Source organism: Arachis ipaensis, chromosome B1, assembly GCF_059453495.1.
Source record: "Arachis ipaensis isolate K30076 ecotype BB chromosome B1, ASM5945349v1, whole genome shotgun sequence".
In the NCBI taxonomy this organism is placed as follows: domain Eukaryota; kingdom Viridiplantae; phylum Streptophyta; class Magnoliopsida; order Fabales; family Fabaceae; genus Arachis; species Arachis ipaensis.
In genome coordinates, this window is record NC_142436.1 from 21,852,124 (window position 1) to 21,872,416 (window position 20,293).

The 20,293-nt window shown below is 31.6% G+C and overlaps 2 protein-coding genes across 2 annotated transcripts; one reads left to right on the top strand and one right to left on the bottom strand.

The window, feature by feature from the left end:
- Nucleotides 1–1,299: 1,299 nt before the first annotated feature.
- LOC107648021 (serine/threonine-protein phosphatase 7 long form homolog) lies at nt 1,300–3,351 on the bottom strand. Its single transcript, XM_016352052.1, has 5 exons — nt 3,286–3,351; nt 2,537–2,859; nt 2,294–2,455; nt 1,914–2,034; nt 1,300–1,845 (listed from the first exon to the last, which is right to left on the bottom strand). Exons 1-5 carry the CDS (start codon nt 3,349–3,351, stop codon nt 1,300–1,302), a joined length of 1,218 nt encoding a protein of 405 aa, XP_016207538.1.
- Nucleotides 3,352–13,909: 10,558 nt separating this feature from the next.
- On the top strand, nt 13,910–15,613 carry LOC148575932 (uncharacterized). Its single transcript, XM_088502626.1, has 2 exons — nt 13,910–14,345; nt 15,102–15,613. The coding sequence occupies exons 1-2, from the start codon at nt 13,910–13,912 to the stop codon at nt 15,611–15,613; spliced, it is 948 nt and encodes a 315-aa protein (XP_088358752.1).
- The last annotated feature ends 4,680 nt before the right edge of the window (nt 15,614–20,293 follow it).

Here is a 20,293-nt window from a genome sequence, read left to right on the forward strand (position 1 = left end):
ATTCGGATAGTCATGCGGAAAAGGAAGAGCACATGGGAAGTTAGGAGGTACAATGGTCCGCACACGTGTATGGCCACATCGATATCAAGCGACCACAAGTAGCTTGATTATCATGTCATTTGTGCGACAATCTATCCGTTGGTTCGAGCTGATGCGTCGGTGTCGATCAAGGTGTTGCAAGAGGCAACGGAGGCGACTTATGGATTCCGGCATAGTTATCGGAAGGTGTGGTTGGCGAAGCAGAAGGCAGTAGCGCAAATATATGGCGATTGGGAGGAGTCATATGCTGATCTGCCTCGGTGGATCCTTGGGGTCTCATGCACGATGGAAGGTTCCGTTGCTCTACTAAAGACGTCCCCGGTTAGGGTGGGTGACCAAGTTGATGAAGATAGAGTCTACTTTCATCGGATGTTTTGGACATTCCCTCCGTGTATTGAGGCATTCCGCCACTGTAAGCCGCTCGTAAGCATCGATGGAACACACCTCTATGGCAAGTATGGCGGGACATTGTTGTTGGCGATCGCTCAGGATGGTAATAACTAGCCAAACTAACTGTCATCCAAAGAGCATACACATAAAGTCCATAACCGGAACATAAACAACATAACGAGAGATGAAAAACAACAACACATGGTGCTAATCATCGCGATCATCCCTAGCTGCATCATGAAAGTCACCAAGGAGATGCGATCCTGTCCCACATCGGGCGGGACGCCTGACTCGAGTCGGTCGGGCCGCCTGCTGTCCAATGTCATCACCTGGATGGTCTAGACCAATCGCGGACTGGGGGGTTCCCCCCATGGTGAACCACGTATCCAACGGGCTACCTGCAGGCATGTTCAAATCTACCACATACTCGCCCTAATAATCAGCTGGCTGGGAATGCATATCCGTCATGTGTGGCTGGTAAGCTGCGGTCTCCAAATGCACCTCGGGCATCTGCGGCTGGTAAGACTGGCCACCAAACTACACGTTGGACGTGCCAGCATCATCCCTAATCAAATCAGCAAAATCTGCATAAAATCGTGGACTCACCAGCTGATCATCTAAATCCATAGTCATCGTCGGCGTCTCAGGCTGTGCATACATGTGAGAGCTGGGCTCTGGCATCGGAGAGTAAGATCTGCTGGTGAATGTCCCCCCTCCAGCCTGACTCGCTGCGGTCCCACTAACTCCAACACCAAACTGTGTAGGATCCACTGTTCTCCCGCGTTTGGCACTAGACCTACGAACACGGTGATCGACCTCAGCTCTAGCCTCTCCGCCTGCATCATCCTCCTGCATCGCATCATGTAACCATCACCACTCTCTCCCGGTGTCCCTAGTGCCAACACGACGGCGTCTCTCCACACGACGGTTATCCGGCATATCAGGTAACTGTGATCTGCGTGGGACCTGGGAGGATCCTCTCTGAAACGCCTCTGGAGGTATCTGGGTGCCTCTGGGATCCGCGAATGCAGCCCCCGGACTAAGGAACTGCTGAGCCTCGCGGAACCACCAATCTAGGTAATTAGCAGATGGGCCAGGATCTGCCACTCGATCAATGGAAATGACTGCATCAAGTCGGTTCCCCCAGTGCAAATGCCAGACCTGATAGTAATGGGGGAACCACCTGTCCCCTCCCCTCCCGTCCTTAGCATACAGCCAGTCTACGTTCAAACCGTCCTCGGGGATATGCTGTACTCCACCCAGCTGTGGAACAACCCTGTCAACCTGATGCCACTCGATGACCGCAAAGTATATCAAACTGGTCACCGCTCGCCATAGGCGACTATGCTCCTCTGTAAGTATCTCTGGATGGACAACGGCAAGTACATCAAGTGCGGAGTAGGGCTCCCATACAATCTGAAACTTCAAAACTCATCATACATTACAACAACAAGTATATATCTAGTCACGACTAGATAGCAAACCAAAAATGAAACTCTAACTGCTATAAAACTTAGATCACGAGCGGTCAATCGATCCAATGCAAGCCGATACCTTATGACTCTCTGCTCCTTTCCATCGTTAGGAGGTAAGTAGGCAGACCACCTAAATTTAAGTCATATGAGACACAAACTACCATAAAAACGCCAAAGAAATTTGTTAACAGTAAAAAAACATAACGCATACCTGGATGCCAGCGGGAAAGAGAAAGTCTCAAATCCTTCCGGCCTCAAAGACGGAAACCGCCAGAATATCCAACTCTGTAGCAACTGGAGCGGGCCCGCAAGATTAGTCACATTTCTATTCGCTACCCGACACATGCATCGGTACAGCCATGCCAGAGCGGCCGACCCTCCAGCTATACCTCCCCATGTCATCAAGGTTTGCCACAAATGGCAACCACCGTATATGTACCCGGTTCGCACTCTTGTCCCCAAATAACTGAGTCGATAACAGCATCATGATGTAGGCCCGTGCGTAGATGCAGACAGTCTCCTCGCTCGCATCTGCTGGTAGCACCGTAAACCTATCGCAAAATCATGTAAAGTGTACTGTCATCTGCTTGACCTTATTCAGTGGAGGCCGCTCACCGAATAGGTCCTCAAACCACTTCCAAGCTGGTCGGCCACCCTCCATGTATGTCTCAAACTCACCAAGGCAACCACTCACAGCCTCCCCATCCACAGGCAGCCCTAGCTGAAATGCCACGTCCTGCAATGTCACTGTGCATTCTCTGAAAGGCAGGTGGAACGTATGCGTCTCAGGACGCCACCTCTCAACGAACGCACTAACCAGTGGCTCATCCAACCAGAACCATTCGCTGTTTAGCCTGGCCAAATGGTACAATCCAGCCCTCTCTAAATACGGGATGATCCTATCATGTAAGGGCATATTCTGTTGTCGTCTCACACTGTATATACACCTAGTGGGCTGCACAGAACAAGAAAGATATACAGAGTCCAATTAAATTCTCCTATCCTTAAAAAATTTGCCATAACTAACCGGATACAAATATATTAAACATCAACAAATTCTCCTAAATAAAAAATAAAAAAATTTCCTAGTCACGATAGAAAAAATAACAACATCCATACTTTAATAAATAACAGCCAGAAATGTTAAAATACTATAAAGCTTTAAAATTTAAAACTTCATATCATACAAATACCCTAACCAAACTAAAATAATTCACTAACGTCAGCTATCCCTTTCCCTAACCAGTGAACTAACATCCTAGCATGCAAAGCCTAATTTCAAACTAGAGGGAATATTCTATAAATTCTAATTCGTCTACCTAACCTACCATTTTCTGACTAACATATGCAAAGCCTAGAAAAAAAATAAATGTTAACTAACCTCGTCCCCAATAGAACCGGCAATATGCGCAACACCGTTCAGTCGGTACAGGGTCCTGCCTGCCATGATAACTGGCCAGAAGTCACCGCTGAGATACCTCGGACCCGCTCACAACTTGTTCTAACCTCTCTCTAGAATTTCCTCTCTCTAAAAAACTCCACAAACCATCTAAATGCATAATCCGCGGCTACAATCACGGTTTATATAGACAAAGCAGCACACGTAAACCGCTACTGGCAGTAGCGGTTTACACACACACACACATACACGTAAACCGCTACTGGCAGTAGCGGTTTACACTCACACACACACACACACACACACACGTAAACCGCTACTGCCAGTAGCAGTTTACACTCACACACACACGCACGTAAACCGCTGCTGGCAGCAGCGGTTTACACTCACACACTCACACACATAAACCGCGGCTGGTTGTAGCGGTTTATGCACACCTGTAAACCGCTACTGCCAGTAGCGGTTTACATAAAATAGTGAAACAACGCATTTGCGTATTGAATTTGGAAACAATGTATTTGCGTAATATTGGGGATCAAACAATTTACTAACGTAAATTGCCCTAATATATAATTTATTCTATTGAAAAATAAATTATTATTCCTATATTGGAATATATTTTTTTTCCATTTTTATATCATTTTATTTGACAATAATTGCCAATAAAAAATGAATGACTATACTATTTTATAATATGATGTACAAAATAATTTTTTATTTCAAAAATTAATTCTGGTTAGTGAAAAAAATTCAAAATATTTTCTTACACAAATTTAAATTTAAATTTGAATTCAGAATTTATTAACAACTCACCTTTTTTAAAATTTTAATAACAAAAACAAAATTAGTTAACGGCAAAATATTTAGCATTTAATAATTTTAATCATTTAAATTTTAATTACCAAAAATTGAGTTAGAAATTAATTATAACCTAATAATCGATAATACATACACATATATGATGACAAGTCATCTTAACCTAGTTTCACTAACCTTTTTCTTTTATTTTCAATTGAATTATGCACTTTCTTGAGCCATAAGCAAGCCAATTGGGTAGATTTTCATGCTTCCTTTGATTTAATCAACCATAGATGAATTAATGCAATTTCATGAGGATTTATGCTATAATTGCCACATATTATGAAAGAATGACAAACTCATGATTTTGAGCATAGCTTTGATGTGTTTGGTTGATTAATGATAGGTGAAGAAAGCTTGGAGAAAGGTTGAAGCAAGAAGGAATGGCTAGGAGGAAGAGAGGACAAAAAGTTTGAGCAAAAGTTTGCCTCAAACTTTAGCTCAAACTTTTGGAATAAGTGAAAACAAACCAGGGAGCAAAAAGCTTGACCAAAAGTTTGCCTCAAACTTTTGCACAAACTTTTGGGCAAAAAGCTTGAGCAAAAGTTTGCCTCAAACTTTTTGGCAAACTTTTGGGAGAAAAGCTTGAGCCAACGTTTGCCTCAAACTTTTTGGCAAACGTTGGCATCACAAATCAACACCCTGGAGAGCAAAAGTTTGCGCCAACGTTTGCCTCAAACTTTTTGGCAAACGTTGGCGCCATGAACAACACACCCTAGAGAGCAAAAGTTTGCGCCAACGTTTGCCTCAAACTTTTTGGCAAACGTTGGCGCCATGAGTGTGCAAGGGGGAGCCAACGTTTGAGCAAAAGTTTGACCCCAAACTTTGGCTCAAACGTTGGTAGCAGCAAGGATGGGGTGGCTGATATGAAAAGTTTGACTCAAGCTTACATGATTCCAAACCCGGTTCACTTCGGTTCTTCTCCAAACTCCAAGAGCATTCAACCAAGGCCTCTATCAACCCAATTCCATCAAGAGCAAAGGCCCAATTGAAGGCTTGAAGACCATTTGAAGAAAGTGTATAAATAGCATAGGATTTAAGTTTTTCGGGAGCTTTTCTTTTAGTTTTCGTGGAGAGTTTTCGGGGAGCTTTTCTTTTCGGTTTTGATTTGGTAGTTTGTAGAGAGCTCACTTTTACATTTTGGCATTGTTGTTTTAATTCAAGAGAATTTGGGGAGGAGAATTGATCTCTCTTCTTCCTTGTTCTTGCTTGAATACTCTTTACTTTTCTTGCTTCGGATCTTGGGTGGAGAATTGAAGAAATTCTGTTTCAATCTCACCTTGGGATCTTGTATAATTTTCTGCATCATTGAATTTCAGTTTCTGTTAATTGCTTCTTCTTCTACTTTCTCTGCAATTTACATTTCCTTTGCAATTGCTCTTGTTGGATCTAGGAAGGCATTGAGATCTAGACTTGGTTATCTAGTCTCTTGAGTCCTGAGATCTGGATTTCCATTTTCAATTTCTCTGTTTACTGCTTTTCAAGCTCTTTATATTTCTGTTTTAGATCCGATTCAACCCAAGGCATCTTCCATTCTTCTGTGTGTTGAATTTTACTCTTCCTTGTTTAATTTCTGCAAATCCAATTCCCAATTCCCTTTACAATTCAAGCCATTTACAATTCTTGCACTCTAAGATTCTGCAATTTACATTTCTTGCGTTCTAAGTTTCTGCTCTTTAATTTCTTGCTCTTTAAGATTCAGCACTTTAAATTTCAGTTCTCTTTAATTTCATGCGAATTACCCATTCCCTTTACTTTCCATGTAATTTAAATTCTGCAAATCACAAATCTCTCAACCAAATCTTGATTCGCTTGACTAAATCAACCACTAAGCTAAAATTGCTCAATCCTTCAATCCCTGTGGGATCGACCTCACTCCCGTGAGTTATTATTACTTGATGCGACCCGGTGCACTTGCCGGTGAGTTTTGTGTTGGATCGTTTTCCGCACATCAATATATATATATATATATATATATATATATATATATATATATATATATATATATATTAGTACACAAATAGTAATGTCTAATATATCATTTAATTTTTTTAACAGAGCTAATATATAATTTATTGAGGATTGATTTATTGTCTAATTTTTTTTAAAAACTTTATAGTATGTGAAAATAGTGATCTTATTTTTTATTATTATTTAAAAAATTATTTATAATTTTTTATTATGTAATTAACTTAATTAATAACCTTTATTATTGTTATTCTACAAACAAAATCATGTTTATATTATTTGTATATTTTTTAATACTAATAAATATATAGGTACTTGTACTATTATATTTATTGTCTTAGATAATTGGGTTAAGTTACTTATTTCGTAAGTTAAATAATATAAATTATATTTTATATATTAAATTCACCAATTTATTCATATTAAGAAGAGAAAAATTATGCAATAAATCGTATGTTATAAAAATTAGTTAAATTACATATAAATTATCTTTAGAAAAATAAAGAAATAATTTATCACATATAATAATCCTTGATATATGTAGTGTCATGTGTATATTAGGATGATATATTTTAATTATGTGAGTGATTATTATTATTCACTTTTTCAATAAGATAGTAAATAATATTTAAAATTAAAAAAAAGATAATTAGTATTTTTTTAGTTTGATTATAATAAAATTAAAAACAAACACGCTAAACAATATAGAGCATCAATGGTAAAATATAACCTAAAAAAGTTACTTAAATTAAAAAAAAACATGCATGTGATGAATTATAATAAATTTATATATGAGGAGTAAAAATAAAATAAAAAATTAAAAATAAAATAAAAAGAATAATTAAAAGAAGTAAAAGAAGGTAAAATAAATAATATGTAAAATAAAAAAAATGTATTGTAATAGAAGATTAATATAATCAATGAATATAACAGATAAAGGAGAAAAATTAAAATACGATTTCATTAAACAAATTTTAAGAAATTTTTTTTGAAGAAAAACTTATTAATCAACTTTTATAAAAATATTATAACAAATTTAAAACGTCTTTAAAAAATAATTCTATTAATCAAAATACATAAAAAAAATAATTGATATAAAACAAAATTATTAAAATATTTAGCAAAATTAAGATAGAAAAAATAAAAATAAAGAAACTACAAACATTACATCCAAAGCACAAAATAAAAAAGAAAAAGGGATAGAAAGGACATTCTAATTATATATAATTAAAATATATTATTAAATTATTAAATTAAAAAAATTGAATTAATGTCTAAAAATAATTACTAAAAATAATAAATTCTGACGACTAAAAATAATAAATTAAACTAAAGAAAATTTGAAAATATTATCTGAAAATATAAGAATCATAGAATATATAATATAGGAATATATATACATTAATAACAAAATAAAATCGTAGCATATAGAATTGGAATCCTTCAATATTTTTAAATGAATTAAATGAATTTATTTAAGAATAATAAATATTTATTCACTACAATGATTAATATCTGTTTTATTTACTGGACCGTACTAATAAAAGAGTAATTAAAAAATATATGTGACCAATTTAAATCATTTATTTAAGTATCTATTAATTAATATAAAGTATAAATTCGTTACCTTCTTAATAATTAATACTCATTTTTTTAAGCATCAATTAATTAATACTCGTTTTATTATATATAATAATAATAATAATAATAATAATAATAATAATAATAATAATAATAATAAATTAAATTAAATAAATTTATTTATTTCATCGCCTTATATATTATTTATTAAATCATTTAATATTTATGTAGTTTAATGAATCAAACAAAATTTTAAATAATTTAATATCTATTTTAATTAAATTAAATATTTGATTAGTTATGATTGATGTAATTTAATGAATCAAATAAAATATTAAATGATAAAATATTATTTATTTTAATAAAATAAAATTAAATATAATTGTATAATTTCTTAAAATATTAAAATTCTACCCCATTAATTGAAGCACGTTCTCACGCAATCTCTTTCTACAGTGCATCATTTCTTAACGGGTCGTTGAATTCCCATGACTCGTAACTTCCCTGTTCTTCCCAGTATAGCCAACGCGGACTTCATTGCTATCTCTTGTCCTCTCACTCAATCTCCCCTTTTTTTTTTTGGCCATGAATCACTCTTTACCAACATCAACATTATTAATGATTAGTTCGGTTATTAAATTTTTTCATTAAAAAAATATATATTTATTTAATTACAAGATGGAATATATATTCATATTTAAAATATAATATAATAAAATAAATCTATTTAAAATACTTAAAAGTATAATTAAAATCATGAATATATAAATATAATAATAAAATTTGTACTCTAAACAAGTAAACATATTTTTTATCATACATAAATTATTTAAAAAATAAATATATTATTAAAATTAATAATACAAATTTAAAATAATAAAATCCAATTTTTTACTGTATTTGTTATAATATTTTTATTCTTTTAATTTATAATTTATTAGTATTTTATTATTTAATTAATGATTAAACAAATTATTTTTATAAAAAATTATATTTTGTATTATCTTATAGAAGAGACCAATATATTAGTTTAAAAAATAAAGTAAAAATGAAATTTTAAATAAAAAATATTTAATATTAAAATTTTTAAATATAAAAATAATTTGTATAAATATTTAAAAAATAAATATAAAATATATGCATAAAATAAATAAAACAGATAAAATGGAAGTATTCATGAGAAATAAATAATTATTTTTGTCTCCTTTATTTATTTTAAACATGTATTTTATATTTATATCCTGAATATCTATATAATTTGCTTTTGTATTTAAAAATTTTAGTATTAACTATTTTTTATTTAAAATATCATTTTTACATTAATTTTTAAATTGGTATATTGGTCTCTTCTTTAAGATTATACAAAAAATATTTCTCATGAAAATAATTTGTTTAATCATTAATTAAATAATAAAATATTAATAAATTAAAAATTAAAAGAATAAAAATACTATAAAAATTACTTGTAAGAAAGTTGAATTTTATCATTTTAAATTTGTGTTATTAATTTTAACAATTTATATTTTTTTAAATAATTTATGTATGATAAAAGATATGTTTACTTGTTTAGAGTACAAATTTTATTATTATATTTATATATTTCTGATTTTAATTATACTTTTAAGTACTCTTAATAAATTTATTATATTATATTATATTATATTTTACATATGAATATATATTCCATATATTATTTTTAATGAAAAAAATTTAATAACCAAACTAACCATTAATTATATTGGTAAGGAATGATCCATGGTAAAAAAAAAAGAGATTGAGTGAGAGGACATGAGATAGCAATGAAGTCAGTGCTGACTATACTGGAAGTCGGTGCTGACTATACTGGGAAGAACGAAGAAGTTACAAGCCATGGAAATTCAACGACTCGTTAAGGAATGATGCACTGTAGAAAGAGATTGCATGAGAACGTGCTTCAATTAATGGGGTAGAATTTTAATATTTTAAGAAATTATACAATTACCCATCTCAAATAATAAATTACAAAATAACCCAACTATAGTTAAGTAATGACCAATTAAAATGCGACACATCATGAAGGGTAACTTACATGTTATTTTAGAGAGGGTTGGGTAGAATTCACCATAAAATAAACATCGTTAAGTAATTAAGATTTTTTTGAAATAAATAGTAAAAAAAATAAATGTTATAAACTATATTCTTTCATAAGTAACCTTTGTAAGTTGTAGGTTATGTTTGGCATGGTTTATTTATATATCATTTAAATTGGCATTGTTTTCATAACGATCATTTATTCTTAATAATTGTTAGAGTTTTTGATGCCTTACAATAATTATTTATAAAGAAGAAACATATATATTCTGAAAAAGTTATTAAATAAATTTATTCTTTTTGCCTTATTTTTATATTAAAAAATTTTTATTCTGTCTTTTTTTAACTATTATCATGTTATTATAATTGTTAAATAATATTGGAAAAAAATATTTAAAAATAGAAATAACGATGACATTTCGAATAATTAATTCAATAGAATTAAACTTAAATGAATAAGATGATTTAATTAATTATACAGATAATAGTATATTTATAAATATTAATAATAAAAATAGTCTCACTAATGTAAATGACCAATACAATAATTAAATGAAAAAATAAATAATTACAGAATTGCATAATTTTCAAGATCCTATATGATTGAATTTAATGGACAAATTAAAAATATCTATACGATAATGTCCTGATATTTTAGCATACTGTAAATCATACTATAATTTTATATATCATATTATAACTTTAAGTCACCTCCTTAAACACATAAAGTAAACATGATAAAAGAGAATATTATAAAATAAAATTATAGTAATATTATTTAAAAATACCATAAAAAAGACACATATCTTTTGTTAATCAAAAGTCAGAAGGAAAAAAATATGTGCCTAATAATAAACAACTAAAATAGACAAAATTTTTTAAAAAATATAAAAAAATAAAATGTATAAGTAGTGATAAAAGAAATAAAAATTAAAAAAATTACAAAAATTGTACCCTAAACACAAGAGAGAGAAAGAAAGAAAGAAAAGAGAAGGAATGAATAAAAAACACATTATAATTTTGTATAAATAGATGACATTGAAAAAAATAAACTAATTAAATTAATTCATGTATTTCGTTATCATATTTATTATTTACTAAAATAATTTGATATTTAATCTAATAAAATCAAATCAAATAATTAATATAATTAACTAAATAAATTAATTGGTATAATTAATTGTGAAATTTGAATGTCTAATCAAATTAATTAATTGATATCATTAATTAGTTATAATTGATTTGCTTTATAGAATTAAAAGAAATAAATCGGAAACACTCTCAGAAGCATGCCACGTCAGCTCCATTATTAAGTGTAGAAATTTGATTTTTATATAATAGAATAGATCACACCATATTTACTACTATATCAAATTTGAGTTCAATTAAGAAGTTAATTTTTTAAGTTACAATTTTTTTTATTTTATTTTTATTTTAAATTCTAAATTTTAAATTTTAAAAAAATAAAAATTAAAAAATTATTTTACAATAAAAATAAATTAATATTAATTAAAGATAATTTTCATATATTTATTCATCAAATTTATATTGTGTTGACTTATTTATTTGTTCTAGAATATTCTACTAGACAAATATTTATGTAAATCACATTATGGGCTTGATTGTGTAAACTTTTAAGAAAGTTTTTTTTTGAGTTATTTTTTTAAAAGATTTTTTAAAAAAATAAAAATGATTTTATATTTAAATATCTCATAAAAAATTTATCTATTAATTATATTTGAATATAATAATATAAAAGTTTTTTATTTATTTATTATGTGAAAAATATATTTCTTTTAAAAAAAATTTTTCAAAAAGATGTAAATTATAATTTATTAAAAAAAATTTTAAATTTTTAATATTTTTATTTTTATTATTAAAAATTTGTTAAACATATTAAAAAATAAAAAAAATATAATTTTTTTTATAAATTTAACGATACCCAATCAAGTACTGTATATGAGACATTGTCCTTCTTATTACTTGAATCTCATAAATGCATATCAAATATCGATAATTTTCTCGTAGTTTTGATTCTCTTGTGCTCTAAAAAAATGGCCAAATACAAGGGAATAAACGTTCTAATGGTCTCACTACCCTTAAAATAGTAGGTGAATTTTAGTATGAATGTTTGACCTAAATAAATAATTATTGTTTCTTTAACCAATTGATTAAGAGCCTATTTGGGAAGTAGTAGAAGCTACTTTTTTTTTATTTTTGAATTATAAAAAGTCACCATTTATGTGTTTAGCACTATTTTAAAAAAAGCTTTTAACTTCCTGAAAAGTTAATTTGCAGCTTTTTGAAGAAGTAGAAATATATGACTTCTTGTTTCTCGAGAAGTCATTCTACCACTTACTTAAAAAAAAATTAATTTTAAAACAAAAAAAAATCTACTTTTCTTCTTGATTCTATGAAAAATACTGACTCTTCATCACTATTTTCATACAAGGTCTGCTAGAAGCACTAGGCTTTCCACCATCATTCTCACGCAATGTTCCAAGTCTCACCATTTTTACGTAATGAAACATCTGATGGAAGTATTGATCCTCCACCACATTTTCAGACAATATTACATCTGAACAACTTACTGCATATATTCCTTCTAAGTATTTTTTTTATCATTTTGTCACTATTTTTTATTATTAAATTTGTATTCAAGTGTGGTATGAAATTTCAGTTTTAATTTTATTTTTTTCATATGTAATTTTATAGCTTATTATTATTTTCATAGTTAATTATAACAAGTTCTTGACCTCAATAAAGGAGAAGAGAGTTCTAATAGGAGTAAAAATAAAAAATAAAAATCAGCAATAAAATATACATTGACACACATTTTATATTTATTTTTTATTTTCACCTACCATATCATACACAATATTAGTGATTAGGTTATGTAAAATCAACATTCAATATTGGAAAATATTTGTTATTATGGTTATTTTAATATTCATTCTCTTTTATAAAAAAAAAAATATCTTTTGCGTTATTTATCCAAACGCTACAACTTTAAAATAAGTACTTTTATAACTAAAAAACCAAACACAAAATAACTTATTTATAAGCTCTTTTTAATAAAAGTCCTTATGTTTTAAGCTCCTTTTCCAAAAGAACTTATTTAAGTTATTTATCCAAACTGGCCTAAATCTTTTAAAATGCAAAATGCAGCATTGATATCGTGGAATAAAAAAAAGGGGCTCACACTAGTGTAAAGATTTACTTCATACAGATCTTATATAGATATTTTTTTGTGGTTAAAACTAATAACATGTGTCCTTTTTTCTTTTATTAGAGAGGGCTCCAATATAAATGCAAATTATAATATGGTACAACTATTTGCAGATTATTAAATATTAATTAATAACTCCGTTTGAAAATGGTTAAAGCAGTTAAAAATGGTTAAAATTTATTACACTTCTTTTTTCTTATACAACAACCATGGTTTTTTCGGTTCGAATTATTAACTTAAGTTTATTTTCTTTCTTCTTTTCTTAATGTAATATACTAATAGATTAAATAAATTATAATTATATATGACGGTAAAATAATACATATTTAACCATTTAAACAATAATAACACATTTTTTGATTTTTTCTTTACGTCTTTATTTACAACTTTTTAAATGATAATTATAAAGAAATAATATTCGTATGATATATAAAAAATTGTTAAATATTTATTTATAAGTATATATTTAAAAAAATAATTATAACGTGTATTGTTAATTTGTTATAAACATTTTAACATTTTATTAGTTTGCTTTCTTTTCATTCTTACATGGAAATAATTAAACATGTTAAACAAAATTAAGATATTATTACATTTATGTTTAATTTTTATTAATTAACAGAAACTATTCTAACATGATATATAACTTAGTTAAAGTATATGAATTATATTATTTTTTCTCCATTAAAATTATATTGTCTTTACTGATGAAAGATAATTTTAATTTTACTTCAAATAATTTTTTAAATTTATATATCTAGCAATTAAATTCTTAATACAAGATTTCAAACAACTTAATAAAATTAGATAGCCCAATTTTTACAGTTTAATTTAAATAAAATTTTCAGCCATGAAATATATCTTTTATATGCAACAAAATCATATATCATTCGTTACGCGATGATGTCAAATATGATTCATTTGTTATTAGTAGTGACGAAGATTTCCATCTATTGTCGCCGTCAGTTTTTCGAGGTGAGGATTCCGGAACTGTTGGCGAAGCTTGTTGATGTGGCATCTAGTTCTGGAGGTTCGAATAGGAATACCCACTTTAAAGGACATTCAGCCTGCTCTAATGCCATGCCTGTTGGATCCTCGTCAGCAGTGCCGGTAATTGCACTTGAGCCAGATTTAGTAGTTTCACCGTCTTTTGCAATTAATTTGAATCGCAATTGTGATGCAGCAGTTGGTGAGACTGGACCATTGGAGGAGGTTGCTTTCACGACGCCTAGTTCTCCTGTGATGGTTCCGGTTTTTGGAGAGGTTGGAGTACCTGATGGGATTGAGGATGCATTGCATGATAATGATGATGATGATGTGGAGCCCGCAACCAGTGGTGGAGCTTAGTTCAGACAAAGGGTGGCCATGGTCCCCCCAAACTTTTTATAAAAAATTTAGTAGTACTTTTTCAAAAGATAAAAAATAGTTCAATTGACTTAAATACGTTACTATGACTTAAAGTATCTAATAAGTTCAATAAACAACACTATCTCTATCTTTAGGTTCAAATATAAAAAATTAGATATCTTTTATTTATTTAATTTAATATTATTTTATATTTTACTATTTATTTAATTTAATTTTTTATATGATAAAAAATAATAGAATATTCAATAAGTATTAATATTATTGTATTTGTATAAATTGATAAAAAAAATTCAATAAATATTATAAATTTTAATATTTGTCCTTCTAACTTCTTCTTTATATATTTTACAGGATATATATTTAAATTTTTATATAAAATAATAATGAAAAATCAAAGAATTGATACATTTTTTAAGAGGAAGGCTAATATTTAAGAAGGAGAACATATAACTTATACAATATCAACACATGTAGATAGTTCTTCTACTTTAATGAATCACAAAAAAAGCGAGATATAACCTTCAAAAATTCAAAAAGTTATATCTGATGACTTTAACTTTAACTTTAACTTTTTAGAACGAGATCTTGAAAAAGGGCTTTAAATTTGGCAGTATCACCCAAACCAGAGAGATGAGGTTAGACGAGTTTATCTTAAATGAGGTCCATATAAAAAAATATTTTGACAATTATTTTCTATTTGGCCCCCCCAAAATTTTGTTTCAAGTTCCGCCACTGCCCGCAACGATAGCTGATGATAGCGACGATGAGATACCATGGATGACTCCAGCTGTGGGTGGTGGAGCATTTAGTTCAGGTATTAATCAGTACCCCCCGCACTTCTTTGCTCTGGACTTGGATGCCATGACACCTCAGGAGGATCTCAGTGTACCTGTTGGCTTTGGGGCAAGAGACACGCAAAATATAGGAGGTGTATCTGAATTTCAGGTCGGTCAGCAGTTTCAAGATAAAGAGGAAGTCGTGTTCAGCATGAAGACCTATAGCATTCGCCGTGGTGTTGAGTACAAGGTATTGGAATTGGATCATCGCAAGTACTATAGCAAGTGCAAGGAGTTTGGGGGCGGGTGCACATGGTTCATCCAGGTTAGCCTCCACCAGCGCAAAGGTAGTTGGGAGGTAAAACGGTACAATGGTCCTTATACTTGTCTAGCCACGATCTCTAGTGACCACAGAAAGTTTGATTATGAGCTCATTTTTATACACCTCAGTGCTCTGTAAATCAAATTAAGTGTTTTCGAATTATTCCTATAGTAACAAACACAATAAATTGAAGCAATGGATAAATCGAATTAAAATGATTCGATTTACGTTCATTTATAAATCGAATCTATTTGTTTCGATTTAGTAGTAAAATGTCAAATCGAACTCAGTTGATTCGATTTTCATTCAAGAACATTTTACACCTAATTTGAATCCAATAAATTCGATTTACTACGTGTTTTATTAAATCGAATTGTAGAAATGTGCTTTGAGACTTTGACGTTACATTTTTTGGTTTGGGACATTCAAATAATATTGAGTGCCATTTGGTTTATTAAAGTAATTTGTCCAATTTATTTAAAGCAAAATTATTAAAAAAATTAAGAATATTATTTTTGCATGCTGATTACTTGTTACAATTAAAATAAATTCAGCTAATATTAAATTAGTATTATTTTTGTCAATTATTCTTTTTAAGTTGTTCGAATAAATTTAATTAAAAATAATGTCTTAACTGTTATTTTAAAAAAATTATTCTTAATTTATATCTAAAATTATTTTATTTTATATATAGTATAAACAATGTGCTGTAATAATTTTTATTTAATACTATACTAGAAAGAACTTTAACATAAGTAATCTTTTAATTTCCAAAAATTCCGTTTTTACTATTCTGTAACCAAAATAATAGTCTCTAACGATACGGTTATAATTACAAAGTTTATTTTCTCTTTCTTACATTATTATAATATTATTACATCACTCAAGCCATGTGTTGTATAGTGTATGAACAAAAAAAGCATATCTTTAAATTTGTATGATTTGATGGTCTGTACACTATAATTTATTTTAATGAAAAGAGTAATAAGTGTCTTTTCAACACCTTTTCAAAGAACTCTTTTCAGCGAGCATATGATTATACCTACAATGAATCAAAATTGCCTTCATATCCAACAAAATCAGAATCTGAATATCAAATGATCTCTAACTTTATATTTTGACTTCATATTTGTGAATATGTAATATTTTGTTTAACAAAATTGATGAGCAGATAATTTATACGCTTTTTGGCATTGTTTTTACATAGTTTTTAGTACGGTTTATTTAGTTTTTAATATATTTTTATTAGTTTTTAAATGAAAATCACATTTCTAGACTTTACTATGATTTTTTGTGTTTTTATGTGATTTCAGGTAATTTCTAGCTGAAATTGAGGGACTTGAGCAAAAATCAGATTTAGAGGCTGAAGAAGGACTGCAGATGCTGTTGGATTCTGACCTCCCTGTACTCAAAGTGGATTTTCTGGAGCTACAAGAGTCCAAATGGCACGCTCTCAATTGGGTTGGAAAGTAGACATCCAGGGCTTTCCAGCAATATATAATAGTCTATACTTTGCCCGAGTTTATATGACACAAACTGGCGTTCAACGCCAGCTTTCTGCCCTATTTTGGCGTTAAACGCCAGAAAGAAGTTGCAAAGCAGAGTTAAACACCAGAAACAAGTTACAAAATGGCGTTCAACTCCAAGGAAGACCTCTACACGTGAAAGCTTCAATGCTCAGTCCAAGCACACACCAAGTGGGCCCGGAAGTGGATTTCTGCATCATTTACTCATTTCTGTAAACCCTAGTTACTAGTTTAGTATAAAAACTACTTTTAGTGATTTATTTCATCTATGGAACACATTATGTAACTTTTACGTTCTGAGACCTCCATGGGAGGCTGGCCACTCGGCCATGTCTACCCTATTTTCACTTATGTATTTTCAACGGTAGAGTTTCTACACACCATAGATTAAGGTGTGGAGCTCTGCTGTTCCTCATGAATTAATGCAAAGTACTATTATTTTTCTATTCAACCCAAGCCTATTTCTTCTCTAAGATATTCATTCGCACACAAGAACATGATGAATGTGATTATTATGTGACGCTCGTCACCATTCTCACTTATGAACGCGTGCCTGACAAACACTTCCGTTCTACATGCAAACAAGCTTGAATGCATATCTCTTAGCCTCCTGATCTACGATCAGAGTCTTCGTGGTATAGGATAGAATTATTGGCGGCCATTCTTGAGATCCGGAAAGTCTAAACCTTGTCTGTGGTATTTCGAGTAGGATCTGGGAAGGGATGGCTGTGACGAGCTTCAAACTCGCGAGTGCTGGGCGTAGTGACAGACGCAAAAGGATTACTGAATCCTATTCCAGTATGATCGAGAACCGACAGATGATTAGCCGTGCGGTGACAGCGCATTTGGACTATTTTCACTGAGAGGATGGGATGTAGCCATTGACAACGGTGATGCCCAACATACAGCTTGCCATGGAAAGGAGTATGAAGGATTGGATGAAAGTAGTAGGAAAGCGGAGATTCAGAAGGAACTAAGCATCTCTATTCGCTTATCTGAAATTCTCACCAATGAATTACATAAGTATCTCTATCTTTATTTTACGTTTTATTTATCTTTTAATTATTAAAACTCTATAACCATTTGAATCCGCCTGACTGAGATTTACAAGGTGACCATAGCTTGCTTCAAGCTGACAATCTCCGTGGGATCGACCCTTACTCACGTAAGGTTTATTACTTGGACGACCCAGTGCACTTGCTGGTTAGTTGTGCGAAGTTGTGACAAAGAATTAAGATTATGAACGTGCGTATTAAGTTTTTAGCGCCGTTACTGTTCACACCCTGGGTCGAGCTATCCGATCCGGGATGTTCAGTAATAAAGCGACCGACCTCCTCAGGTCAGGCTATCCGACCTCTTCTCAAAGAGGTCGGTCAAATCGACAGGAAAGCCCAGTAAGGGGCCCAAATAGAGGAACACGACCCAAATCCAAAGGCAGTCCAAGCCTATAGAGATAAGGGCAGTTCCCTTGAAGATAAGCTGACCTCAACTCAAAGATAAGATAAGATAAGATAACTAACTTATCTTATCTAAAAAGGTCAGTCTACACCATTATAAATACACTGGAGCACCCAGGTATAACTCATACTCTGATGCTACTAAAAACCTGTTTAATACCCATGCTAACTTAAGCATCGGAGTCTCTTGTAGGTACTCTCCACCTTCCGGTGATCAAGGATCAGCAGTGCAGCCAGTCTAACAAGTCAGGCACGACAGCTCCGGCCGCCACCCATCAGCCAGACACGTCATCTCTGACCCGTACAGAAGATCTCATCCGAGATCGACCTATAGTTTCAGGTAACCCTCGGAACATTGGCGCCGTTTCCGGGGACCTTGGAAGTCATCCCATCACCATGGCGGACGATCATGACAACGACCACGATTTGGATCTAGAGGATAGAACACCGCACAAAAATGCGGACACTACGCTAAAAGATACTCTGGAATCCAACGGGGACAAAAACTCATCAAATCCGGGAGTGATAGAAGCGCTTCAAGATCGTTTAAAGCAACTTGAAAAAGAAACCCAGCACCAACGAGAAGTTGGGAAGGATCTACAAAGAGAGGTAAGGCGATGTCGAGAATTAGAAGATAAACTTCTAAAACCCGAAGCCGATCTCAAAGCAAAAGCTACTCGGACCACCCCTGAGGACAACTCACGCAAAGATCAAGATCCATTCACTAGGGAAATCTTGAAGAGCAAAATTCCTAAGGACTTCAAACTTCCGGATATGAATTTGTACGATGGCACTACAGATCCCAACCATCACCTCAGCAACTTCAGAAGTAGGATGTACCTCACCGACGCCTCAGATGCAGTTCGCTGCAAAACTTTTCCAACAACTCTCACAAAGACAGCAATCAGATGGTTCGACAACCTACCTCCGAAGTCCATCTCAAGCTTTGATGACCTAGCCAAAAAATTTCTGGCCAGATTCTCCATCCAAAAAGACAAGGCTAAGCACGCCCCCAGTCTACTAGGAATCAAGCAAGGAGATTGGAAAAGTCTTTGCAACTACATGAAAAGATTCAACAAAACATGCCTAGACATACAAAGCTTACCAACAGAGGCCGCCATCATGGGCCTCATCAATAACCTACGAGAGGAACCTTTTAGCCAATCCATATCAAAGAAGTACCCCACATCTCTGGACGAAGTGCAAGAACGAGCGGAGAAATACATTAACATGGAAGAAAATTCTCGACTAGGAGAAACCTCAAAATCCGGATTCACCTACTGGGATAAAGATAAAGAGTCCAAAAAGAAGGAAGATCGGCAAGGGAAAAAAATTAAAAAATATCATAATTACACCCCCCTTTGGGTGTCTCTTGTGGATGTGTACAAGGAAGTTTGCCACACAGAAAAAATACCCCCAGCTCGACCACTCAAAGACAAAAGAGGAGGAGAAAACCGAAACGAGTATTGTGAATACCATCGTGTCCGTGGACATTCCACCAATGAATGCTTCGATCTAAAAAATGTCATAGAAAAGTTATAAAGAGAAGGAAAACTAGATCGGTATTTAGGCCACCCGAGACGATGAGCAAAGAAAAAGGAGGAGGGACGAGCATAGTTGTCAGAATCGAACTGGTGATCGAACCGGTCAGGTCACTGGGTCACTGGGTCATTGGTTCAACCGGTGGCTTACTGGTTGAACCGATTAACCCGGTCCTATGTAAATAAAAAATAAAATATAGTCATAAATTTAAAATTAAAATTTAAAATACATATTTTCACTAATATTTTAAAAATATCTAGCTATTCTAAAACAATATGAAATAGGAACAATAA

Coding starts and splice junctions, on each gene's coding strand:
- LOC107648021 (XM_016352052.1), bottom strand. CDS start 3,351: ATGGCAGGCAGGACCCTGTACCGACTGAACGGTGTTGCGCATATTGCC. Junction 2,035..2,293: donor AACCTTGATGACATGGGGAG/GTATAGCTGGAG, acceptor ACTTAAATTTAG/GTGGTCTGCCTACTTACCTC. Junction 1,846..1,913: donor CAGTTAGAGTTTCATTTTTG/GTTTGCTATCTA, acceptor TTGAAGTTTCAG/ATTGTATGGGAGCCCTACTC.
- LOC148575932 (XM_088502626.1), top strand. CDS start 13,910: ATGATGTCAAATATGATTCATTTGTTATTAGTAGTGACGAAGATTTCC. Junction 14,346..15,101: donor TGTGGAGCCCGCAACCAGTG/GTGGAGCTTAGT, acceptor TTTTGTTTCAAG/TTCCGCCACTGCCCGCAACG.